Genomic DNA, 26,209 nt, shown 5'->3' with positions numbered 1-26,209 from the left:
AACAGAGGTATGGTTCCAGTTCTCCTGGGATTTACTAAATATGGAGTAAAAGCGCCAATGCCATTTGCAAAAGAGCAGTGAAGACATTTTGGTCCCAGGACCTGATATTAAAGCATTCAGGTCCACTCCAACTGAAGCTGTCGGTTGAGAATCTGAACCAACTGTTCTCCATTTCTGTCGGGTTGTATCTCGGGGCCAGGGCGACCTCCAGCGGCCATCCTCCGCCCTGCTGCCCGCTCTGGCTCCCCTGGGCAGAGAGGAAGGGAGGCGCCAAGAGCTGGATCTTCAGGGGAGTCCGACTCCCCACACCCTTTACAGACCAGAGAGTCGCAACTAGCTCGTGGCATTCTCAGCCCCATCTCTCAGGTGAGAAAGCTTCTCAAAACGGAAAGCACCATTCATTCAGGTCACGAACAGGGCTTGCGTCGGGCTCGCCGACGCAAAGGGAGGGTTGGAGGAAGACGTCAGGGTGCGGAAAAGGAGACTCTTCACCCCCACCAGTCGAAGACCGAGACGGAGCCTCAGGCCCAGACCGTCCCCCTTCTCTCTCAGCATTCAGAATCTTTCTCTCCCTTCTGGCTTTGCGACGCACGACCGCAGCGAAACCAAGCGGAGAACTGGATAAAGCTTAGGTGCCTCCCGGGATTTCTCTGAGATGTAGCCCTAAGGCGGGCTGGTCACCGGAAGTGGATGTAAAGCCCGGGCCCCGACGAGGCTCCGCCCCCCTACTGCGCTACCGGGAGGCCACGGGCCGCCCCCACTTCCGGTCCCTGGAGCCTTCGCCTGCAGCCCCCCTTTTCTGCTCTCCCATTGGCTACCGCAGGGACGCGCTGTGATTTCCCATTGGTCGCGTCTCTACCCCGGCGCCGCACCTCCTCCCTCCAGGCGCAGCCCCGTTTCCCGGAAGCCGATAGGCTAAAGGCTGGGAGGGCGTCTGCTCCACTGGACCAACGAGCGGCGCGAAGAGCGAGGGCGGTGGCTACGTAGTGGGGGCAGGGCGGGACTCGGCGTGGCTATTGGCCCCGGCGGGCACGGGCCGGAGGTAGGATTGGTTGGGCCGAGGGGCGCCGCGGTGGGTCGGAGCTGCGTGGCCTCCGCGGCTGCGGGAGACGGAAGTGGCGAGAGCGCGGCCTCCGGAGGGTCGGGCGGACGCCGGCTGGGTGAGTCACCGTGCCCCGTGCACTGCCGGTCTGGGAACCGCAACCACCGCGTCTTGCCCGGCCCCTCCCCGGCCCCACCGGCTTTCGTGAGCCCCGCCTTCTGTCATTCGGGGCTCCACCTCCGAACCTTTAGGCTCCGCCCCCAAAACCTGGGCACCTGGGTTCCCCTGTCAGCCTGACCCGCCCCCCCCCACCCCGTGACTAGATCCCCGAGGCCCGGACACCGTGGGCCTCCCAGGCCTGTCCTTTTCTCGCTCGCCCTCGCTTTCTCTGAGGCTGCTTGCCAGTGGGCGGTGAGGCAGCAACCCCGGACTTGCCGCCTCCATGGGAAAGGGTGGGCTGTGACCATGGAGGCGGGGAGGGCCACGGATGGAGACATATCCACACAGCCTTCTTCGGGGTACTGCTGGACTGCCCCCTGAGCTCGGATAGCAGGCATGAAGAAAACTGTCAGTGAAACCTGGGCCTGGTTACCTCAGTGGCTCCCTAGGTGGGCCAAGGAGGCCCATCCTGACATTCCTGTTGCTTGGGCCCACTTGACAGGTACTGATTCTGAGGCCTGCACTTGCCTGATTCTGTCCCTGTTGTGTGGCCTCCTCCCACTAACCTGCACCTCATTTGGAGTCAAGTGCCCTCAGAGGGACACGTCCAGCCCTGCTGCCTTCTGATCACAGGTTGTGGTCCCCTCCCTCTTGGCCTCTGCTCTGGACTCTGCCCCCAGTAAACAGGTCAGGTGGGTGCTGCTCCCAGACTCAGAGGCTGGCAGAGTGCTCTTGTGGATTCATGTTTCCACCAGGACCAGAAGTGAGCCCTGGTTGGGCATCCTCCGTCTCTACAGAGCTGGCGGTTCTTTTGCTTTCCCGCAAAGAACGGGGTTCGGAGCATTTTAATTCTCTTTCTGGGATTGGGAATCAGGACTCTTGAGTCCTGCTGCAGGACTTCGTGGCTGCCTTCATGCCCTGCAGAGTCACTTGTTGCTTTCTCCCCACGTAGGTCCCATTGCCTCTGTCTGGCGTGCTGACTTGTGGAGAGGCTGGGTTCTCTGTGAGGGAGGCAGATAAGCGTTGTGGGGAACTTCGGGAGTAGTTGTGTGGCATTTGTTGATACTATGGTGATGTTAACCGTGCTCTTGACTCCTATGTTTCTCTGTCTCCTTACAGTGAGAAGCAGGCAGCCAGGACCCTCACCACGGTAGAATGGTGAGTACTCTTTCCTCAGACTGCAGTGTTTTCTGTAATCCTGGTGTCTTTTTCCATGAAGCTGCCCGCCCCTCCTGGACCTTGAGCTCCAGGCAACTCTGTTCAGCAACTAAACAGGTTCATCTGCCCTGGAGATAAATTAGGGCTTCTTAGGTTGCAAAACATCAGCTGATACACAGCACTGGGAGGGGAGGCCTCTGGAAGCCTTTTTCTGCACGTGCTCTGACACGCTTTCCCCACTGTCTCTCTTAGTTCTTCATACTGGCCCTTGTCTAGCTCCTCCTGGTCCTTGGGTGAAGCGCTCTGCTTTGGTCTGAAAGTTAGACCTCCTTTATATCAAGACCCTTGGAGTTCCTACTGAGTCCCTGAAGTACTGTGGGTGCTACATCAGGAGTGGCCCCTCTAAAACTGTGGGGCTTCTCTAGCTCCAGAGTGCTGCTCTCCATTAAGCTACTATAGGCAGCCACTGACTGAAGCACCCTCAAGGTGCCCAGAATATCACTGGGGGCTGTGTGTGTGTGTTATAATGATCCCATACATTCTCCACTAACTGCCATTTTTTTCACCTCAAATACAAGGAACCCCTTAATCCCTGAGGGCTGGGAGGAGGAAGTAGTGACTTGAGAAGGGAGTGGAGAGCTGCAGGCTCGGGTTCAGACCAGGCCCTGATTCTGGCTGTATCTCTTTAGTTCTTTCATGTGTCCCCAGTGCTTAGGGACAGGTCAGAGCATTCAGGTGAAGAGAAGACTTGCTCTTTTTCCTCCATAGACATGTGGGTGTGTGGTGTGTATAGTATTGTTCTGGTCTCTTCTCAGAAAGCCTGCTGGTCCTGGCCCCCACCCACTGATAGCCCCTGTCCTTTTTCTTCTCGGTGATACCATGAAAGGAGTCAGCCTGATCTAATTTTGAATCCTGGCACCACCACTTAAATACTTTAGGTGAATTGACTTTCTCTGTAAGCCTCAAATCTCACAAAATTCTTTCAGAGTTGAATGGTTTTAGCCAGATAATGTTTGAAACATGTCTGGCTCATAGTAGATGCTTAATAAAGTGTCAGGTTTCTCCTATTCCTCCCTTCCCCCAAGACCAAAACCCAAACAAAAGCCCTGGTTTCTGAAAGCTACCAGGCACTGGGAGTGTAGGGTTTCAAACAGTTCCTCCTGTGACTCTCAGTGACATTTCAAGCGTCTTATCACTGCCCTTATTCTCTGGCCCTCTACGCAACTCCCTCCATTCCCCTACCCTTGGGTTTTGAGTTTTGTGTTTGCATAGCTTCTGTGGTTCATAGTTCCAGCTCCTCTCTTTTAGTCAAAGAAATTTCTTAGGACTTTCTTACCCAGAAGACAGAGGATGTGAAACAAGGGGAGAGGTGGAGCTGAAGGAGTAGAGCTGGGCAGGGGCCTTAGGATAAAAACCCCCGAGAATTTCCCTTTCAGGAGTGTGCAGTGACCCAACTGCCATTAGACCTGTGTCCATTCTAAGGGGCAAAAGGGGAGTGGGATTAGTGAGGTCCGGGGATTGGAAGACACTGATGGACAGGGGAATGGTGAGTGGTGGTTTTGGAGGGAAAGGAAGGAAGCCTAGAAACTGGAAAGGGCCCGCGGTGGAGGGAGGTGAGATCCATCTTGGGACTCACAGCAGGATTTTGGGGGGACTCAAGACGGAGGAGCCTGGTAGGCTGCAGTCCATGGGGTCGCTAACAGTCGGACACGGCTGAGCGACTTCACTTTCACTTTTCACTTTCATGCATTGGGGAAGGAAATGGCAACCCACTCCAGTGTTCTTGCCTGGAGAATCCCAGGGACGGGGGAGCCTGCTGGGCTGCCGTCTATGGGGTCGCACAGAGTCAGAAACGACTGAAGCGACTTAGCAGCAGCAGCAAAGAAGGGAGGGCGTGGGGACGGACGTGTGAAAGAGGGGTGTGGGGTGGCTCACTTGGGAAGAAGGGGAATGAAAAGATGTAGGCGGCCTCGCCGTCCCCTCCCACGCCGTCTGGGGGGTGGGGGCGCAGTCGCTCAGCCCCGGTTCCTGAGAGACCCCAGAAACCCCCGAGGACGCGCTCCTAGGCCGCGGAGGGGCGGTGGGGAGGGAGGAGCCGGGGCTGTGGGCGGGGCCCGGGGCGCCCCGGCCGCGCCGCCCCGCCCCCGCCCTCCCCGAGCCGCGCGGTCGGGGCGCTCCCCTTGTCGGGTTCCCCTCCCTTCCGCGCTCGTGAGCGAGGGCGGAGCTGGGCTCGCTCCATTGTGGAGCGGAGGGGAGAGGCGCGCGGGAGCCGCGCCGAGCCCCGCCGCCCGCGCTCGCCTCCTGGCCGCCGCGGCTGCACCTGGCCGGCCCCGCAGCCGGGATGCGGCGGGCGCCCGGGACGGGCGGGCAGCGCAGCGGCTCTGGGGACATGTGCGCTGGCCCAGACCGCCCGCGACCATGAGCCTGACCGCCCGCGTCTCCTGCTCCATGCTCAGCTGCTTCGTAAGTGCCTGCTCCGCCTGCGGGGGGCGGGGGGGGGGCCGGACCCCAACGCCGGCTGCACCCGCAGCCCCGCCCAGGGCCGGCCCTCGAGATTCCGAATTTCAGCCCATCCCCCTTCCCAAGGGCCCTGGCAGGGAGAGGGGATGTTACCCCTTTTCTTTACTGGACTTGCTTTCATCTTTGGGTGCCGAGAATTGCTGAAGGCCGGGGATGGGAATTCTGTGACCCATCTTGGCCCCAAAGCCGCTGCCCTTGACTGCAGAGCTTGAGGCCCCGCCCTGCGCGAGTACCTCCTCTACCTCCGCCTCTCGGTCTTGGTCCCGTCCGCCGCATCCTTGCTTGGGGGTGTGGGATATGGCCAGTAGGCCTTCTGGGATGTTCGGGGGCTGGTCGGGGAGCACAGGATGTCTGAGCTGTCTCCCTGGCCCCAGTCCCCTCCCCCTTCCACTACTCCACCCCTCACCTGACGCGCCAGTCTTTTCTCCTTGACTGTCCCCCAGACAGCCTCTCTTCTCCATCTTCCCTGCCACTCTGCCTCTGCGGGCCTCCGTACCTCTGCATCATTCCCCGCCCTCCCCTCCTCCCCCTTTGGCTTAATGCTGCTTCCCGGCTTCTCCCATCTGTCCGCTCAGATGTTCCCACCCCTCCCCTCCTCACTGTCCCCCCCCCCCCCCACGCCCCCCTCCCCCATGACTGCCAGGCTTTCTCTCTCTGTCCTTGGGTCTCCTGGTTCCTCCCAGGCGCCTGATCCCCTCCTCTCCCTGCCCTCCCTAGTGGCTGGGAAAGGAGTTACTTCTGCTTGCTGTGGGATTCCTCAGGAATTCCCCTCAGATCGTCAGGCAGGGCAGGTTGCTTGGCAGGTGGAGGGGGCTTATTAGCAGTGAGGGCCTAACTGGAAAGGAAGCTCCACTCCAAAACACATCCTCCTTTTGAAAGCATCCGTGAAGGCCCTCTAGAGGCATGGGCCTGAATCCCGCGCCTCCCTCCTCTTTGTCTCCTTCACCCACCAGATTGAAGCCTCAGAGGAGTGGCCTGGGCAGCCTGCATCCCCTCCTGTCTCTGTGACCAGCTTGCACACCTGGTTCCTACTCCTCAGGGCAGCACTTCCCATTTCCCACTTCTGTCTTACCTTTCCAGTTCGCCCTTTTTTTGCTTTGTTTCCTCTCCTTCGTTTGGGCAGTTTGGGTTCTACAGGAGATTCCCTCTTTAGGGAGCACAGATTCCCAGTGACTCTGTGGACCTTGCTCTTCTCTTAGGCTTAAGAGGCTTGAGTTCCCCCTCCACTTCACTCCTCACACAGCATGCCGGGCCTCTCTCCCCTCCTCTGGAGACCAGAACCTTTTTAAAGGGTGTATGTGGGGTTATTGTGGGGAGGGGAGCAGAATGAGGCCTGATGGGCCAGGTGGAGCCTGATGACTTAGGGTTGAGGCCTTCCCCACAGGGTGAGGAGGGGCCCCCCAGCCTGGAGTACATCCAAGCCAAGGATCTGTTCCCCCACAAGGAACTAGTGAAAGAGGAGGAGAATCTGCAGGTAAGGAAGAGCTGGGGGCCCGAGGTGGGTAGAGCTCCCTGCCGGGTTCAGAAAACACCCTTCCTTTCCTCCCCCCACCTCCAAATATCTCCAAGGGGATCTGTTATGGGAGCTCTGGCTTCCTGCTCCTGGGTCTCTGGAGGGAGGGGAGTCTGTCTGTTGTGGAGCCTTGGGCCCTAGGGAAGGCAAGAGCTTTTCTGTATGGCTGTTGCCTGGTGCTGTTACCATGGAGAAGACTCTTGTCCTGCCTTGGCCCGGCTTTTCCAGAGGGGGTCTTACAAATCAAGGGTTGTAGAGGGGAGTGAAGGGGTGACTCATTTCTGGACTGAGGTCCCGCTGCCCCCTGGCAGGTGCCCTTCACAGTGCTACAGGGCGAGGGAGTGGAGTTCCTGGGCCGCGCAGCTGATGCACTCATTGCCATCTCCAACTACCGGCTGCATATCAAGTTCAAGGACTCTGTCATCAACGTGAGTTCCCGTCTTGTTCTCCCACACCCAAGCCACAATCCCTGTGAAATTCAGGGTGGGACTGTGTCAGTGCTCCATTTGGTAGTATCTCCAAAGAGTTGGGGTTCCCTTCTTTTTCTTCCTGTCTCCTAGCGGAAGGTCTGTCTTTGTACCTCTTTCACTCTCCTCCCCCCTTCTTCTCTCTTCCCTTGATTCTGTTGCTGGCCCTTCTAGGGACACAGTGACTTGGTTGGAAGAGTGCCACTTACCAACTGTGTGACCTTGGTCAATCACTCAGCTGAGGTGCAGTTTCCTCCTTAATAATACGGTGTGCAAATACATGCCTTGAGGTTTCTGGTGATTTTTAACTGGGGTCACATATGTGGAGGACCCAGCACAGTTACCAGGCCCTTAGCAGGCCGTCTGTAAATGTCGGTTTCCTTCCTTCTGTTGCTACATCAGCCTCTGGGCAGAGGTGGGTGAGGAGTGACGTGGAGCAGGGGGATCTGAGCACCAGTCTGCCCTTCCTCTACAGGTCCCCCTCCGGATGATTGACAGCGTGGAGAGCCGGGATATGTTCCAGTTGCACATTGCCTGCAAGGACTCCAAAGTGGTGAGGTGAGAATGGCGGGCCCTCGCTCAGGTCCTCTTACCTTAATCTTGTTGAGACCGCCTGCTGCAGGGTTTCTCTGGAGCGAGAAGGGAAAAATACTGCCTCCCCTTTCCCATTTGGAACAAACAGTGAAAACCCTGTCTTAGTTGGCAGAATCAATTTTCTGACGCACAGTGTCTTGACTAAAGAAATAGGGATAATGCCCCCGGGGTTTTCATAAGGGTTAAATGAGATGACACACCCGAGAGCACCTAGGGTGTTACCTGGCACAGAGCTCTCACCTTGGGATTTATCTGGTGGTCCAGTGGTTAAGACTCTGAGCTCTCCCTGCAGGAAGCCTGGGTTTGATCCCTGGTCTGGGAACTAGATCCCAGATGCCACAACTAAGACCCAGCATGACCAAGTAAATAAATAGTTTTTAAAAAGAAAAAAAAGCACTCACATTGTTCTTGACTCATTTATTTATCCATTTAGCATGAATTTATTGAGCACTTTATGCCAGGCTGTTCTAAGTTCTAGGGATATAGCAGGGAACAAATAGACATAATTTTCTGCCCTCATAGAGCTTGTATTCCAATGGGGAGATATGAGTGGTAAATATTAAGTGAGTAAAATACATTGCCTTCCCAGGTGGCTCAGTGGTAAAGACCCCACTTGCCAAGGAGATGTGGGTTCTATCTCTGTGTCGGGAACATCCCCTGGAGAAGGAAATGGCAACCCACTCCAGTATTCTTGCCTGGGAAATGCCATGGACAGAGGAGCCTGGTGGGCTACCGTCCACGGAGTCGCAAAAGAGTTGGACACAACTTAGCGACTAAACAGCAGCAGTGGCAGAATATATTAAATGGTAGTGAAAGTCGGTCAGTTGTGTCCAACTCTTTGCAACCCCATGAACTGTACAGTCCATGGAATTCTCCAGGCCAGAATACTGGAGTGGGTAGCCTATACCTTCTCCAGGGGATCTTCCTGACCCAGGAGGTCTCCTGCATTGCAGGCAGATTCTTTACCAACTGAGCTATCAGGGAAGTAATGTAAAGGTAAAAAGTATAGCAGGGAAAGGGGATATTGAGTGTTATGGGGGTGAAGGTTGTAGCTTTAAACAAAATGATCAGAGAATGGATGCAATGAAAAGGTGACGTTTGAGACCTGAAGAAAGTGACCTGTGGGTATTTGGGAGAAGTGTGTGCCAGACAGAAGGACCAGTGCGTGCAAAGGCCCTGAGGCGGGCGGGAACCTGGCACAATGGCAAGGAGGCTAGCATGGCTGGAGTGGAGTGCACGTGGGTTAGGATGGGGGATACAAGGTCAGAGAGGTTGGGAGGGTGTCAGGCTGTCATAATGATTGGCTTTTACTTGAGGGAAGTGAAAAAACCACTGGAGGGTTTTGCACAAAGGAATGACATGGTCTGATTATGGAATCACTCTGGCTGCTGTATTGAGAGGAGATGGAAGCAGGATGGGGGTGAAAGCTAGGGCAGAAGCTGGGAGACTAATTAAGAATCTGTTGCAGTTACTCCAGGTGGGAGGTCATGATGGCTGGTCCAGGTTGGTAGCAAACAAAATGGTGAGAAGTAGTCAGAATTTTGAAGGTAGAGATGATAGGGTTTGCTGACAGATTGGCTATGAGAGAAAGAGGGATGACTCCAAGGATTATTAAAAGGATAATAAGACTGATAACCTACTCTCCAGCACAGGAAACTCTAGTAAATACTCTGTAATGACCTATATGAGAATAGAAGCTAAAAAAGAGTGGATATATGTATAACTGATTCACTTTGCTATACACCTGAAACTAACAGCACTGTAAATCAATTATACTCCAATAAAAATTAACTTTTTAAGAAGAGGACGCCCCGTTTAGAGCTTGCTGTGCACTTAGGACTGTTGGCATTCAGAACAGGAATTCGCATTGCCCTTCCCTTCAGGGAGATTAAAGTCTAGTTGCGGAAGGAAGACTTAATCTGTGGGAGAGGGTCTTCCATCTACTCTCATTATAGTAGCTAGAATGATTCTATAATCAGACCATGTCACTCTTGTGTGCAAAACCCTCCAGCTCAAGTAGGCTCTGGGAAAACTTACTGTTTAATACTCCCAGCACATTAAGAATAACAGAGGAAGGGATCTGTGGAATGGGTTAGGCTGGGAAGGCCTCAAGGAAGAGGTGGGCCTGCAGCTGTCTTCAGAGTATCTGGAGGACATGGCTAGGCTGAGAGGAGACCATTAAGTGAAGTGCAAACACCAGGAGACAGGACTTCCTCCCTGAGACAGAAGGCTTGTGCTGGGGAGTTGTGGGAGATAATACAAGGGGTAGCAGACATCCAGGGCCAGAGTTTTAAAACTTTTTTTATTTTTAAAGTCTTTGCTGATTTTTGTTACAATATGGTTTCATTTTTATGTTTTGCACTTGGGCCATGAAGCATGTGGGATCTTTGCTCTCTGACCAGGGATCGAACCCACACCTCCTACATTGGGTGGCAGGGAAGTCCCCCAAGGCCAGATTTGATAGTGTTTGGATTTGATATGAGAAACAGTCAGGCTCCACTAGAGGGGATTCTTATGTCTCAGAAACAGGAGTTCTTGGGAAGAGAATTATCACCCTATGACAGTGTCTCTGGGGTGTTGGCCAGTTTCCCTGGTCCTCCCCGGGGTCCTCAGGCCTTAGCTCCCGCTTTGCAGTCTCCTCTCCCCACACCTTCCCGGGGCTGGGTCTTTGGCCCTCCTGGCCCCTGCACACACTCTCCTCTTGCCTCACTTCATGGCTTCTTGCCTGGCAGGTGCCACTTCTCCACGTTCAAGCAGTGCCAAGAGTGGCTGTCGCGGCTAAGCCGGGCCACAGCGAGACCTGCCAAGCCCGAGGACCTCTTTGCCTTTGCTTACCATGCCTGGTGCCTGGGGCTGACTGAGGAGGACCAGCACACCCACCTGTGTCAGCCAGGTGAGGCCTGCGGCGCTCACTCCTTATCTCCTGCTCCTCCCCCCTCTTGCCCCCGGGCCCTTGATGCTGACAGGCGCGGGGCTGTGTTGCAGGCGAGCACGTACGATGTCGACAGGAGGCCGAGCTGGCGAGGATGGGCTTTGACCTGCAGAATGTCTGGAGGGTCTCGCACATCAACAGTAACTACAAGTGAGAGGGCTGGGGGGCGGGGAACCCAAACCCCATTCTGGACCCAGACCTCCTCCCTGGGTGGGTAGAGCAGGGTGGGCACAGCTCCTGGCTCCCTGAGGGCGGGGGGCTCCTGGTCCCTCTCCCCACAGAGCCATCCCCGAGGACCTTGTGATCACAGGTCTCTAATCAAGCTCCATGACCCGCTCTGGTCTTTCCGCAGGTTGTGCCCCAGTTATCCCCAGAAGCTGCTGGTTCCCGTATGGATCACAGATAAAGAGCTGGAGAACGTGGCTTCCTTCCGCTCCTGGAAGCGGATCCCTGTGGTTGTGTATAGGTGAGGCAGTGGGGACCGAGGCGTCAGTGAGACGTTCTTGGTGCAGGAGGAAAGTCAGAGGTGGAGGTCTGCGGTAGTGTGGTTAACTGGGAGCTGACACTCTTCAGGAAGTGGCTGTGGAATAATTTTATAAGAAAAGCTGCTTTAGTTGTTGTTTTCTCCTAAGGATGAGGCTTTTGGGAAATCTATTCACTTTTTTTTTTTCTTTGCTCTTTTTGAGGACGTGTGTGTGTGAAATATCGCATTAAAACGGGTTGATAAACCATGGCCTGTGAACCAAACCGGCCTATAGCCTATTATATATTTAGCCTGTGAGCTATGAATGATTTTTACATTTTTATTTTAAAATTAAAAATTTTATTTTAAAAAAGAAAACATAAGAATACGCAACAGAGACTGGCTATGACTCCCAAAACTGAAACTTTATTGCCTGGTTCTACACCAGAAAACATTTGCGAGGCAGGTTGCAGCCAGGAGGTTTGGAGCTGTTCATGCTCTGGGCTCGGGCTTGTTCCCCTGCTAGAGGTTTCTATCTGGAGCAGGGGCTGTGTAGACGTGATGAGTCAGTGTCACCGTGGGAATACACAGCACATCTGAGAAATGTATGTGACCATGCTTTGTACACTGTAAAGCTCTCAAGAGATGTTAAGGGCTTTTGGTTCCTCTTATTGTGGGCTGGATGATCGGGTGGTCCCCGCTGGCTCTGGAGATCTCGGCTTGGCCCCCTGAGCTCTCAGCGGTAGGCCTCTGGGGGCTGTGAACACCAAGGGCATGATCGTTTGTTCTGTTTTGTCAGACACCTACGCAACGGGGCTGCCATTGCCCGCTGCAGCCAGCCCGAGATCAGCTGGTGGGGCTGGCGCAATGCTGATGACGAGTACTTGGTCACATCCATCGCTAAAGCCTGTGCCCTGGACCCAGGGCCAAGGACCAGTGGGGGCTCCCTCAGCACCGGGAGTAGTGAGGCCAGCGAGGCATGTGACACTGACTTCGGTAAGGTGTGGGTGGTGCTAGCCCCTTGGGGAGTAGGCCCCCATCTTGGCCTCCTCAGCTCCCAGGGAGACCCCAGGGCAAGAGGGAGAAGAAGCAGACAACATACAGGGCGTCTGGGTTCCTGCCTTTAGGGAGGCAGGGGTGGTGGTGTGAGGGGTCTTGTGAAAGGCAGTGGCCTGGGCAGGGTGCTCCTGGGCGCTAACTGACCCAGGGTCTTCCCCCTGCCCTGTGTGTATGCAGATTCCTCCCTGACGGCGTGTTCTGGAGTAGAGAGCAGCACGGCTGCCCCCCAGAAGCTGCTGATCCTGGATGCCCGATCGTACACGGCGGCGGTGGCCAATAGGGCCAAGGGTGGCGGTTGTGAGTGCGAAGGTATTGCTGTTACCCACGTCTGCAGCCATCCTGGGTGCAGGGGCCTCGGGGGCAGCCTGTGCGTGGAAGCAGCCAAACAAGCCCGGCCTGGGATCAGGACCCCACTCACTTGCTGTGACTGTGCCAAAATTGCTTAATCTCTCTGAGTTTTCTTTTCCCATGTGCAAAATGGGGATGGAACATCCCTCACAAAGTTGTCGGACGATTAGAGGTTACACGTATAAAGTTCGTGGCACAGAGCAGCCGCTGTTTGTTGAGGATTTACTGTCCCTTGTCATTAGGAGTCGTACATAGGCATCATCGTCATTTGTGTTGTTGTTCCCACTGTTAGTATATGGCACTTGAGAGATAAAAAGGTATTTAGATTTCCAGGCTACACTGAGCTCCAGCCTGGAGCGGCCTGCCCTGCCAGGGGAGCTTCACCCGCCGGGACCGCTCCTGTCCTGGAGGCCTGTTTCCAGGATGTCCTCACGCTGCGCTTTCCTTGTGTGTGTGCAGAGTACTACCCCAACTGTGAGGTCGTGTTCATGGGAATGGCCAACATCCACGCCATCCGGAACAGCTTCCAGTACCTCCGTGCTGTGTGTAGCCAGATGCCGGATCCCAGCAAGTAGGTGTGCCCAACTCCGATTCTGTCTGCCCTCGAGCTTCATCCCTTACCCAGTGCTGCTTGTGCTGGGAGGATCCGGTGGGGAGATGGGAGTTGTGACGTACCAGAAACTCCGGGGCCTGTGTGCGGTGGGCCAGTTCCAAGAACACTTCTTCCGTTTCTCAGCCAATGCTTTGGCGCGGCTACAGGACACTGGGTTCCTTTTATTTGAATTAGTTGTCCTCCAAGAACACAGAGAACTGGGAGGCAAAGTGGCTGGAAGCACATGTGATGTTTCCCAGATCCTCTGTTGATCGGCTGGCTAGATGTCTGCCAGCCGACAGACATTCTGTCTTCCCTACCATCTCGCTAGGTGTCTCTTGGCAGGAGGGTCCTGGGCTAGACCTCTTGGCGTCAGCTCTTGCAGGGGACTTTGTTACGGTGTAGGGGCCGGGGCTGGCAGAGAGACTGCTGCAGCCTCGGCCCCCTTAGTGACAGATGTGACCTCTGCCCTCGCGTAGCTGGTTGTCGGCTCTGGAGAGCACCAAGTGGCTGCAGCACCTGTCGGTGATGCTGAAGGCGGCGGTGCTCGTGGCGAACACGGTGGACCGGGAGGGCCGGCCCGTGCTGGTGCACTGCTCGGACGGCTGGGACCGCACGCCGCAGATCGTCGCGCTGGCCAAGATTCTCCTGGACCCGTATTACAGGACGCTGGAGGTATTGAGAGGGGTTGGGCGGGAAAGAGCAGGAGGAGGGGAGTTTGGGGAGGTACTGAACCCCCTGCGTCTGCCTGGGGATCTTTCCCTGGAGGACATGGGTGGCTTGGAGTCCTCTTCCAGGTTTGGGCCTGTTCTTCTCTGAAGCTGCCAGCCCCCCTGCTTTGGGCATCCCTGGCGGGGAGCACCGCAGCCTTCCCAGAGAGGCCCTCTACTCGAACCCCCTCTTGGTTGCAGGGTTTCCAGGTGTTGGTGGAATCTGATTGGCTGGATTTCGGGCACAAGTTCGGAGACCGCTGCGGCCACCAGGAGAATGCAGAGGACCAGAACGAGCAGTGCCCCGTGTTCCTGCAGTGGCTCGACTCCGTCCACCAGCTGCTCAAGCAGTTTCCCTGCCTGTTTGAGTTTAACGAGGCCTTCCTGGTAAGTGGCGCACCCGAGGCGGGGGCGGGGGTGGGGGTGGGCGGCCTGGCCCGGTGCCAACTGTCCCGCTGTCTAGGTGAAGCTGGTGCAGCACACGTACTCCTGCCTCTACGGCACCTTCCTGGCCAACAACCCCTGTGAGCGAGAGAAGCGTAACATCTACAAGCGGACCTGCTCCGTGTGGGCCCTCCTGCGAGCCGGCAACAAGAACTTCCACAACTTCCTCTACACGCCTGGCTCAGAAATGGTGAGTCCCGACCCTTATCCCCCAGGTGCATCTCGGGGGCCTGGGGGGCACTGTCCCGAGGCAGCGGGAAGAACAAGGACCCAGAGGCTTGGGAAGCAAGGGGGACCTGAGACATCTCACAGAACCTGAGTATGGGGCTGCTTCCCTAGGTCCTGCATCCCGTGTGTCATGTCCGGGCGCTGCACCTCTGGACAGCCGTGTATCTGCCGGCGTCATCTCCGTGCACACTTGGGGAGGAGAGCATGGATCTCTACCTTTCCCCGGTGACTCAGAGCCAGGAGTTCTCCGGCCGCTCTCTGGACAGGTAAGAGGGGCTTCTCTCCCCTCTCCGCTACGAAGGCATTGGCTGCTTTGTGCCTTGCCTACATGCTGTTTTCTTCCTTTTATGAAATACTTTAAAGTAACTTCTCGAGTCATTTGAAGGCAAAACTTGGCTCAGGGCTGTTGGCTAGCTTGGAGGGCACTCTGTGTGTTCTCAAGGCCCTCTCTTAAGATAAGAGTAGTTACCTTTTTTCCAAGCTGCCATCATCCTTTGTGACACACCCAGGGGAGAGGAGAACAGAACTAAAAGGAGTGTTTCAGGAAGGTTTGTGGGAATGGTCCTGATTTATATTAACTGATAGAAGAGATGCGGAGCATGCTAGCTCCCTAATAACCTTTGCTGTGTCCAGAGCTCCCAGCAGCATCTGGCTCTCAGGGAAATGAGTATCCTAAAGGGGAACGGCCTTCACATCACTCCCTCAGAATTTAAAGGGAGACATAAAAATTAAAGTTACATTCTGGCTGACTATCTGGGGGGAAGTAGAATGGAGATTGGTTGAATTATAAGAGTAATATCTTTTTTTTTAAGCCAAACAATATAAAAGTAGAAAATGACAGTCCCCCCTGCTCCTTGTCCCCCCAGTGTTCACTGTTGCCACTTTGGTGCCTCCCAGATGTTTATCTCTCCTCAGACATATCCACACTTTCATATAAAAACATTTTTTAAAATACAATGACCGTATTTTTCACATTGTTCTGAAAATTGTTTTCCCCACTGTGCATCAGGATGTCAACCATGAAAGCACATATAAAGCTGCTTTATTGTTTTTAGTGGCTGCATAAGTCGAAAAGTAGAGTGTATGGAAATTTACATAATCAATTTTCAATTGATCATTTAAGTGATTTCCATTTTTTAATCATTATAGGGGGTGTTTTACTTAACATATATTTAAAAAGTTTTTTGGTACAATATACACAATATTTGCTTCCCCCGTGGCTCAGCTAGTAAAGAACCTGCGTGCTAGTGCAGGAGATGCAAGAGACATGGGTTCAATCCCTGGGTGGGGAAGATCCCTTGGAGAAGGAAATGGCAACCCACTCCAGTATTCTTGCCTGGAAAATTCTATGGACAGAGGAGCCTGGTGGGCCACAGTCCATGGGGTCACAGAATCAGATAAGATTGAGTGCATGTACACGCGCACACACACACAATATTTACCATCTACACCGTTCTTGTACACGGTAGTGTTACCGTATACCGTGCATTTATGCTAGTGTTTCTGCCAGATCCATGCTTAGAAATGAAAATACTGGGCTCAAAGGATATGTGCATTTCAAATTTTGATCTTTGTTTATTGGTGGAAGGTTTTTAAAATTAAAATATAACTTAACATAATTGGTTGAATATTATAAAGGAAAACAAAACCCCCAACCTCCTAAGCTATAAATTTTAGGTCTTTGGAACTGAGTCCATTGTCAAAGGCCTATAGATAGGCTTTAGGAATTCTGTGATATTCCGTGAACTATGCAGAATGGGGTACCAGTTCATAAGTTTCCTTTTCCAGGAGAGGGGCCATAACTTTTTATCAGATTCTCAGCACATTCTGTGACCCATTTAACAACCACTGCCTTAAATCAATATCTAATTTTTCAAATCAATAAATGTTTTTTAAATACCTACAAGCTGCCTAGGACTGTACTAAGTTTTACATGCTGTACGAAAGACATAGCAGATATTGATCCTATTTAAGATACTTTTTAAAAACTGTGAGATAAGGCATAGGACAGCTGGAGGACAGTTCTAAATTAGCATCTAAGTGGATAAATAGAATGTGTCTTGTTCAAAGCCATTAGAGAAATGGGAAGTAAGAAATGGGTCATTTGTGGAGAAGGAAATGGCAACCCACTCCAGTATTCTTGCCTGGAAAAGTCCATGGACAGAGGAGCCTGGCTGGCTGCAGTCCACGGGGTTACATGACTGAGCATGTGTGCATGAGGGTGGAGGGTCATGGGTTGGTAGCAATAAACTGGTAGAACTAAAAAAAAAAAAAAAAGAAATGGGTCATTTGGTGACTGTTAATGCAGAGGTTTTTGTGGATGACCAAGCAGGAACCATGGGGTTTTTTTTGGTTTAAGTTTATTTTCTTACTTATTTTCATATTTATTTATTTGCCTACATCTGGTCTTAGTTGCAGCATGTGGGATCTAGTTCCTTGACCAGGATTTGAACCCAGGGCCCCAGCATTGGCAGCACAGTCTTAGCCCCTGGACCACCAGGGAAGTCCCAGGAACCATGGCTTTTTAGTGTCCCTTGTACCTGGCTCAGGGCCTAGAACATAATAGGTGCTTTAGTAAATGCTTAAATGAACAAGTGAATGGAGTAAAGGGAGTTATAAGCTTGGTAACAAGGTTAGTGGAGAGGGGTTCAAAAGAATAGGATACACAAGAGAGAATTTCTTTTAAAAAGAAGCACCAGCTTTTTGGAGCTAGAGCTGGCAGGGATTGGAAAGGGGCATTTAAAAACAATATTTATTTCTTTACCTCTGGCTGGGTGTTGGGTCTTAGTTTCAGCATGGAGGGGAGGTCTTCGTTGCAGCGTGCAGGCTTCTCTCTGGTGGAGGCGTGGGCTCAGTAGTCGCGGCGCACAGGCCTAGTTGCCCCAAGGCATGTGCGAGCTTATCTTAGTTTCCTGAGCAGGGATCGAACCCGAGTCCCCTGCATTGGAAGGTGGATTCTGAACCACTGGACCAGCAGAGAATCCCTGGGAAGGGGTATTTTGAAGAATAGAAAGAAATAAACAGGATAGTTCCTTGAGGGCTTTTATACTGAGGAATTTATTTTGATTCAGGTGTCAGTAGTAAGTCATTGTGACCTAGTGACAAAAGGATTTTTCAAGAATTAACCAGTGAGCAGGGTAGTTGGAAGCACGGAGGCCAGCTAGGACTGTTGTAATTCAGATAAGAAGGGAAGAGAAAGAATTAAACTCAGATGTTGTTGAGAAGTCATTAGCAGTCTGTGGTGTTGACTGAATGTTGGAAGGTGGAAGTGAAGAGTTAAGAGACCAAAGTCAGGTCCCAAATCTCTGAGCTTAGAAACCAGGAGGATATTTGTACCATCTGTAGAAACTGAGGGGCTTCCCAGGTGGCTCAGTGGTAAAGAATCTGCCTGCAATGCGGGAGATGAGGGTTTGATCCCTGGGTCAGGAAGATCCTCTGGAGATGGAAATAACAACCCACTCCAGTATTTTTGCCTGGAAAATTCCATGGACAGAGGGGCCTGGCGGGTTACAGTCATGGGATCACAAAGAGTTGGACACGACGGAGCGACTGAGCATGCCTGCACGTAGACACTGTAAAGTTGAGAAGATGAGTCAGTTCGGAGAGATGGAAGAGATACATGCAGGTTGGGACTGAAATATCTTGACAACAAAGAGGAGGTGTGCTGTAGGCAGTTCAAGGTGGAGTTGGATTTCATGGATAAGGGTTTTAAAGGAAATGGTTTCTCTCACAGCTGACCTGACTCACCTTCGGTTCTACCTTCCCCTAGATCAAAAACATCCTGCTCTCTTTCCTCTTCTCCATTAAAGTCCAACACATTCTTCCATCCCCAGCTCAGATTCTGTCCTCTGTGCGTAGCCGTCCCTGACCACATTTGCTGGATAAGTTCTCTCGTGGTTCCAAGCTCCTCAGACATCGTTCTTGCTCCCCTCATTGTTAATTAGACCTTTGGTGCACACAGGACTCAGCTGTGGAGGACAGCAGGCTGTTGCTATTGTTGAGTCTGACTAAAGAGTACATTGGAATTCTTCATACTTTCTACTTCTTTTGTGTGTTTGAAAGTTTCATAATAAAAAATAAAACAAAGAAAAAAACTAAAAAGTTGCCAAGCTGAGATTCAAGCTTGGACTATGGGACTCCAGAGGCTATGATCATAATGTTGTTATTGCCTTCTTGGAATCTGTTAACCACACTGACACACAGCAATCAAAATCGATCACAGAGTAAAATCAAACACGAGTAATTTTATAGAAGTACTAATAATTTTAAAAAACCAAACACTTAAAAAAAAATCAGCTCTATTGTAACTGTGTTTGAGGGATTTTTCAGTGTGGGCTTGGCTGAGTGAGGCCTCTGAAAAAGAAAGTCCAGCAAATTCTCCAGTTTCTTGGCAAAGTTTCCTCAGTTTTGTTGCTCTGAACACTTTATAGAACTGTATTAAAAATTAGGGTGGTCATTCTTTTTTTCTTCAATGTTTTATTTTATATTGGAGTACAGCCAATATACAAACTGTTGTGACAGTTTCAGGTGGACAGCATAGGGACCCAGCCATGCATATACATGTATTCGTTCTCCTGCAAACTCCCCTCCTATGCAGGCTGAGGGCAGTCATTCTTGAAAATGTTGGTTGCCCATTTGGTGTACACGGATGTCTCTAGAACTGTATACTGGGGAAGTTTCCATGGTGACTTGGGCCTCAGAGGAGTACGCTGCCACTAAATGGTTGTAAAAAGCCACGCTGGTCCCTGCTGTGATGGAGGGATAATTTATAATAAGGAAGGTTATAAAAATGAGGTCATGGGTGAGGCCTTAATAAGTTTGTGGTTGGTTGCCTATACTTTGAATCCTCATAGCATCTCGGCAAGGTAATTTATCGTCATTTTATAGAGAAGAGAAACCAAATGTCTGAGAGGTTAAATAGCTCACTTGAGTCATGTATCTATAATCAGTGTCAGAACTGGTATCATCCAACTCCAGGACCTACCATCTTTCTGTCTTGCTGTGTGTAATAGGGGCGGTTGCATGTAAGGTTTGAGGCCGAATTGTATTCCTGGCTGGAAGGGTAGATTGGAAGGCATCAGCTTATAAGGCAGCTGAGGTTATGGGAGTGGTTGAGGATTCAAGGGAGACTGTGAGGAAAGACTGATGAAAACTGAGGACAGACCCTGGGTTGGGTTCCTGAGGAGGGGGTTCAAGTCCTCCACTTTTGCAGAGCAGACTCTTTACTTTTTTGTGGCCATGCTGAGTCTTAGCTCCCAGACCAAGGATTGAACCTACACCTCCGGCAATGGAAGTATAGCACCTTAACCACTGCCAGGGAGCCCTAGAACAGACTTTTGCAGTGAACATTGGCTATTTGTATCTTTCTTTAAAGATTGATTTATGTATTTTATTTTTTCGGCTGCAGAGGGGCTTCCTATCGCTCCAGTGGCTTGTCTTGTTGCAGAGCACAGGCTCTGGGCAAACAGCATGTGGGCTCTTCCTGGATGAGGGATTCAACCTGTGACCCGTCTCGACAGGCAGATTCTTAACCACCGGACTGCCAGGGAAACTTGAACATTGGTTATTTGTAATCTTAAATGTTATTTCTTGTGAACTCTGGCTTTGATTGCTTTGGTGACCCAATTTTGTCTGTTGGAGGTAGCTCTCAGTTCCTGACCTGGAGGTGGTGTGTTGTCTTTGCAGATTACCTAAAACGAGATCTATGGATGATCTTCTTTCTGCCTGTGACACAAGCAGCCCCCTGACGCGCACATCCAGTGACCCCAACCTGAATAACCACTGTCAGGAGGCCAGAGCAGGCCTGGAGCCCTGGCATGGCAATCCCGAGGCATCGCAGACTGCCTTCGTGGAGTCTGGGGCCGGAGGTCCCCAGCAGGCTATAGGGGAGATGGCGGGTCCTCCCTCGCTGCCCAGCAGCCAGAAAGACTACTTGAGCAATAAACCTTTCAAGAGTCACAGAAACGGTTCTCCAGGTTACAAACCACTCGGTGCCACAGTGCCCCAGGAAACGAAGAGCAGCACTTCTGAGCCTGAGACCAAAGCCCTCACAGAGACTCAGGCCCCAGCTCCAGGCCCTCCTGCCCAGGACGAGCTGGATAGGACTTCGGATGGCACAGAGGAGCCACCTGAACGCTGTCCTGAAAAAGCAGCTATCCACACACTCTCTAAAGTCGTCTCGGACAAGCGTGAAGGAACCGGTGACTTTCCTGAGTCCTCCCAGAACCCCCTCCCAGGGGCCCTCCAGCAGGCCCAGCTGGACTCTCTGCTGGGCATGCCCTCCAGACGTGCCCCAGATCATGGTCTGGGCACCCTCTGCAACCCACCGAGTGCTACCTGCCAAACTCCTCCAAACCCCAGTGCTGACGTTCCCAACCAGGACCCCCCGGGGTGTGCAGCAAGTGTCGCCCACCAGGAACCGCCTAGTTCTGTGCTAGATACGATTCACGGGGAGGAAGACACAGGCAAGAGAGGGAATCATAGGAACGGGCAGTTACTGGAGAACCCCCGCTTGGGAAAAGTGCCATTGGAATTGGCCCGAAAGCCGATTTCTCAGAGCCAGATCAGCGAGTTCTCTTTCTTAGGGTCCAACTGGGACAGCTTCCACGGGATGGTGACTTCACTCCCCAGTGGGGAGACCACCCCTCGACGGCTGCTTTCCTACGGCTGTTGTAGCAAGAGGGCGAGTAGTAAGCAGACGCGGGCACCGGGGCCCTGCTTTGGGGGCCAGTGGGCTCAGAGAGAAGGGGTGAAGTCGCCGGTCTGTTCTAGTCATTCCAATGGACACTGTACTGGTCCAGGTGGAAAAAACAACCGGATGTGGCTGTCCGGTCACCCAAAGCAGGTCCCCAGCATGAAGCCTGTCGCCCTGAGCTGCCCTTCTCCAGTGCCTCCCCTCTACCTGGACGACGATGGACTCCCCTTCCCCACGGATGTGATCCAGCACAGGTTACGGCAGATCGAAGCAGGGTACAAGCAGGAGGTGGAGCAGCTCCGCCGACAGGTGCGTGAGCTTCAGATGAGGCTGGATATCCGCCACTGCTGCGCCCCTCCAGCGGAGCCCCCCATGGACTATGAGGACGATTTTGTAAGTACTCACGGCCTGCCCCCATCCAGCCTTTCACCCGCCCCACAGCCATTCACTGGGTACTTGCTGCGTGCCACTGAGTTAGGGGGTGGGCTGTATGATGAGAGACCGTGCTCTGCTCTCAGGGAGCTCACAGTCTATTGGGAGAGTCAAGCCCACCATTAGAAGGCTGTTCTTAAGTGACATGATGGTCGGAAGCGTCAGGTATCAGGGGCCCTAGGGGAGTCAAAGGTCAGGGAAGGCTCTCCTTCAGCCGAGTGCTGAAGGATGGGTCACTTTTAGCCACACAGACAGTGAAAAAGGAACCCCATTTCCAGAAGCATGGAGGTATTCCAGGGGGTGTAGCTTGAATAAAGAGGTGTATGTGTTTGCACATGTGCATGCATGTGTGCACACTTGTGCTGGGACTGTGAGGGAGGGAGTTAGTAGTGTGGTGGGAGGTGACATTGGGAAGTGGGAAGGGATTAGAAAGCTCAGCTTGAGAGCTCGTTTTGTGTGGATTCTACCTTCAGGGCAGTAAAAGTTTTGGCTAGTGAGTCGTAGGATCAGAGTACTGCCCCAGAGGGACTTCCCTGGTGGTCCAGTGGTTAAGATTCTGAGTTCCTAGTGCAGGGGGCCTGGATTACATCCCTGGTCAGGAAACTAAGGGCATGGCTTGTCCCCCTCCAAAAAAAAAAAAGAGTGCTGAAAAGAGTACTGCCCTAGCACCAGTGTGTCAAGTGGATGAAGCAGTTGAAAACCAGGGAGGCTGGTTAGGACCTCTTGGAATAAGCCAGGTGAGAGATGACGAGGCACAGCAATCCTCAGGGAGCTTCTTGGAAGAAGCTCTAGAACATTCCCAATTGCCTGCTGCATACTTCTCTGCTGGTGGGATGGTCAGGGCTAACAACTTATTTCTTACTGTTTAGAGTGATGGTTTAGAACAGGAGTCAGCGGATTTGTTTGGTAAAGGGCCAGATAGTAAATAATTTAGGCCCTGAGAGACGTATCGTCTCTTTACAGCTACTAGGCTCTTCTGTCAAAGCGCAGAAGCAGCCATAATGACCATATGTTAATGAATTGAGTGTGGCTGTCTTCCAGAGAAACCTGACTTACAGAAGCAGGCAGTGGGCCAGTTTGGCCTGTGGGCCAGAGCTTGCAAACTCCTGGTTTAGAATGTAACAGGAGAAATATTCTTTCCATACTGTGATGCAGCATGTTGGTTAAGAGCATGGGTCTGAAGCCAGAATGCTAGGTCCAAATCCCACATTTACTGCCTATCAGCTCTTAATTCTCTCTGTGGCTTAATTTCCTTATTTGTAAAAGTGGGGATAATAATAGCATACATTTATAAGATTGTCAGGAATTAAATAAGTTCCTGCATGTGATCGGAGAAGGCAATGGCACCCCACTCCAGTACTCTTGCCTGGAAAATCCCATGAGCGGCGGAGCCTGGTAGGCTGCAGTCCATGGGGTCGATAAGAGTCAGACACGGCTGAGCGCCTTCACTTTCACTTTTCATTTTCATGCATTGGAGAAGGAAATGGCAACCCACTCCAGTACTCTTGCCTGGAGAATCCCAGGGATGGGGGAGCCTGGTTGGCTTCCATCTATGGGATTGCACAGAGTTGGACACGACTGAAGTGAGTTAGCAGCCTGCATGTGATGTACTTAGAAACGGTGCTTGACACATAGTGAACAATAAATGTTAGAGATGATGAAGGCGCTGGTGGTAATGCCTTGGCTTTTTCTTTAGACGTGTTTGAAGGAGTCAGATGGCAGTGATACAGAAGATTTTGGCTCTGATCACAGTGACGACTGCCTTTCAGAAGCAAGCTGGGAACCTGTTGATAAGAAAGAGACTGAGGTATGTCCAGGCAAATACGTGGCAGGTCCTTCTGCAACGTAGGGAGTTTTCATAATTTTCAGAGACGAGTGACATGTTCTCCCCCAGTTGACTCTCTGTAGGCAAGTAGTAGCCACCTAGACCTTGTCCTTTTCTTCCAGGATGCTTTCCTTGCTGCAGTGTTGCTGGAATTTTTCCTTTTGCCCTCTGTTAGGTGACTCGCTGGGTTCCAGACCACATGGCATCACATTGCTATAATTGTGACTGTGAATTCTGGTTGGCCAAACGCAGACACCATTGCAGGTAACGTGTTTTGTGTGATTCAGTAGGGCTTGAAAGCCATAGAGAGGGACGTAGATACGAACTAAATTGAGTTAATCTGATAACGGAGAGACCTTTATAGGAACTAGTTTTGTTTTTTCCCAACTTTTCTTTTTATTTACTCATGTAAGGCCTTTTAGAGTATGATTCATTCCCAGTATGTCGGCATCTCTGATGAACTCTTCCTTCTTCGTGCTTTGGCAGAAATTGTGGAAATGTATTTTGTGCTGGCTGCTGCCACCTGAAGTTGCCCATTCCTGATCAACAACTCTATGACCCAGTTCTCGTCTGTAACTCATGTTACGAACATATCCAAGTATCTCGGGCCAGGGAACTCATGAGCCAACATCTGAAGAAACCCATTGCTACAGCTTCCAGTTGAATGCCAGAGGAGAAGACCTGTCCAGTTTTAGCAGGTTTGAAGGGAGGATGTGCTTCAGGTGTAGTTTTTGAAGGTTCCTTGGTGTGGCTCATGAAATCACAGAGCTCAAAGATACAGTCTTGAGAAATCCTCCTTGGTACCATGAGACTGGAGCAGAGGAATTCCAATCTGGTGGGAGTCCTCTCCTGGTGAGACTCTCACCTTGGGAGTAATGGTCCTGATCCAGACCCAGAGTCTGGAAGCTTAACGTTGAGTTGGTGACTCCAGTTTCTTTCTCCTGGGGTCACAGGATGATGATTTCATAGATACTGCCTGGTGATGTGTGCCCTAAACAGCAATAGAAAGGCATATGTATAACCAAACTCCAAGTGATAACCAGATCCATCTCTCCTCCACCTTGAAAAAAGCGGATTATAGTATATAAGATAGGAATTCCTATCCTATTTGAAATGAACTATACCCTGTACCTCTGTGCTCTGTGTCTGTGCATGAAGGCTCAGTCTTTAGAGGCACTCCCTCTAGTTGCATTAGTTCTGTCTTTCTGTGGAGTTTGGTTTTAAAGACCGGTCCAGCTAGTGGAGGTTTTGCTGTATTTTTCACTTGGCTCATCAGCCAGCATCAGTGAATATTCAGTTTAGGGGGACAGTTTTAGGGAGTGAGACAGACCTTTTCGGGAGCAGAGAAAACTCTGCTGATGTTCAGTTCTGGCAGACATCAGTTATTTGGAGCTGTGAAGGCAGTAGTCTTTGTTACTCAGTGGCAGCTCTGGAGGTAAGCACTGTGAAGAAGGAGAAGGGAAAAGCAGAAATTATCCTTGTGAAATATTTGCTGATTGTGCCCTACCCTTTGCGCCTGACTTTTCCTAGTTGTCCTGGTGCTAACACAGGAGCTACACCTTGATCCTCTCCTGGCATGAAAATAAAACAATGGTTTTTTTTTTGGGGAGGGGGGGTCTTTGTTCCATTGCCCACTTCCCACATGTTGTCTTTCCCTTGGCTGCTGCCTCCTCTGGGTCACACTGCTTCTTATCCTGAACACTTGACATGTTGAGGGTAGAATTTTGCGTTTGGTTTTTACCTCCTAGAATATGCTGTTTGGTATGTGAGGGTTTCAGTACAAATGCTGCTGTCTATTTCTGTGCACTTAACAATGGAACCCAAACAGAAGAGAATAAAGCCTTGATACCAAAATTGGGAGAAAAAATGTGTCCATTTGGACCAAACATTGTTTTTGTTTTGTTTGTTTTCATCTTAGTATGTACCAGTGGCACTTAACCAAAAGATACAGTGATATTAGCCATGTGCAGTGGTTAGGGCAGATACAGTCTCCTTGACTTATAATGAAACCACTAGGATTTCCTTATACGTTTTCCTTGATTCATTGGTGTAGAAAAGGTAAATTACACTTAGGCTCAGCCTGTTTTAAAACGATGGTAGCTGTCTAACTGCTACTTGTTCATGTTGCTTCCTGGAAAAAAAGTTTTTCCTTTGAAAATACTTAGGATCTGCATTTAGAACAAGAACTGTTATTTGTCCTGACCTTTTCTTCAGCCCTACAGAGAAGCATCTGTGCTTTTTATACTTGCCATGGATGTAACCTAAAAAGTTTTGGTGTATCTAGGTCAGTCTAGCAGAACTTTTTTCGTTTAAATGGAGTTGAATAATGGAGAATTTGTGTCTGGGAAATTCCTGAATTCATTGAAAAAGTAACAAACTATTCCTTGTCTCCAATACGTAAAATAAGCATTTTCTCAGTCATTACAATTTACTGCCAGTTGTGAGTGGCTTTTTAATTAACTCGACTTTCATTGCACTTCGATTGGTGACATTTGAGGAGACTGTATCTGTCTACTTTGAATGGCTGTTTTGAGGGACTGTCCCATCAATGAACATACTGCATGGCCTTGGAGAGAGACTCTGGGCTCTTGGCTCAGATGTATTCATCAAATACTCCTTTCAGAGCTCTTGTGGGTGTAAGTGACATGATGTGGCCAAAAATCCAAACTGTGCAGTTGCGTTGTGACAAACATGCAATGTGCTGTAAAAACTCAATACAATTTAAATAAAATCTCTATATTAGTGCTGCTTTGTTGGGTCTTTTTCTTCATTTTTAACTTCTAAGAAAACTTAACACTCATTTTTTTCTTTTGACCCTGAGAAAGGACTGAAACATTACTCCCCTATGTCCCAGCTATTTCCATGTTTAAAATGGCCCTCTCTTTTTTATCAGCACAGCTCCTGCTGTATTGTCATTTATTGATCAGATAGGCCGTTTTCCTTATGGATCCTATTGAATTTGGTTCCGTCTGATGTAAGCTTTATTTCTCTTTGTCTAAAAGTTCACCAGCTGCTTGATCAGTCACACA

At 51.2% G+C, this 26,209-nt stretch overlaps 1 protein-coding gene across 4 annotated transcripts; it reads left to right on the top strand.

Annotated features, from left to right (window-relative positions):
• Positions 1-1,012: 1,012 nt before the first annotated feature.
• On the top strand, positions 1,013-25,924 carry MTMR4 (myotubularin related protein 4). 4 transcript variants are annotated; one of them, XM_061390108.1, is made up of 19 exons: positions 1,013-1,160; positions 2,321-2,359; positions 6,264-6,353; positions 6,704-6,820; positions 7,335-7,417; positions 10,186-10,346; positions 10,439-10,535; positions 10,738-10,851; positions 11,648-11,844; positions 12,085-12,216; positions 12,715-12,826; positions 13,327-13,522; positions 13,759-13,944; positions 14,021-14,191; positions 14,341-14,495; positions 19,915-21,316; positions 23,052-23,162; positions 23,356-23,444; positions 23,667-25,924. In XM_061390108.1, the coding sequence occupies exons 2-19, from the start codon at positions 2,357-2,359 to the stop codon at positions 23,842-23,844; spliced, it is 3,594 nt and encodes a 1,197-aa protein (XP_061246092.1). In that variant the 5' UTR covers positions 1,013-1,160; positions 2,321-2,356; the 3' UTR covers positions 23,845-25,924. The 4 variants fall into 4 exon arrangements, with proteins under 4 accessions (XP_061246092.1, XP_061246093.1, XP_061246094.1 ...); XM_061390109.1 differs by having other exon boundaries at positions 1,013-1,703; XM_061390110.1 differs by having other exon boundaries at positions 1,013-2,034.
• Positions 25,925-26,209: the final 285 nt, after the last annotated feature.

The sequence above is a fragment of the Bos javanicus genome, chromosome 19, assembly GCF_032452875.1.
Source record: "Bos javanicus breed banteng chromosome 19, ARS-OSU_banteng_1.0, whole genome shotgun sequence".
In the NCBI taxonomy this organism is placed as follows: domain Eukaryota; kingdom Metazoa; phylum Chordata; class Mammalia; order Artiodactyla; family Bovidae; genus Bos; species Bos javanicus.
Note: the sequence above shows the minus strand (reverse complement) of the source record. Positions and strands in the feature narration are given on the sequence as shown.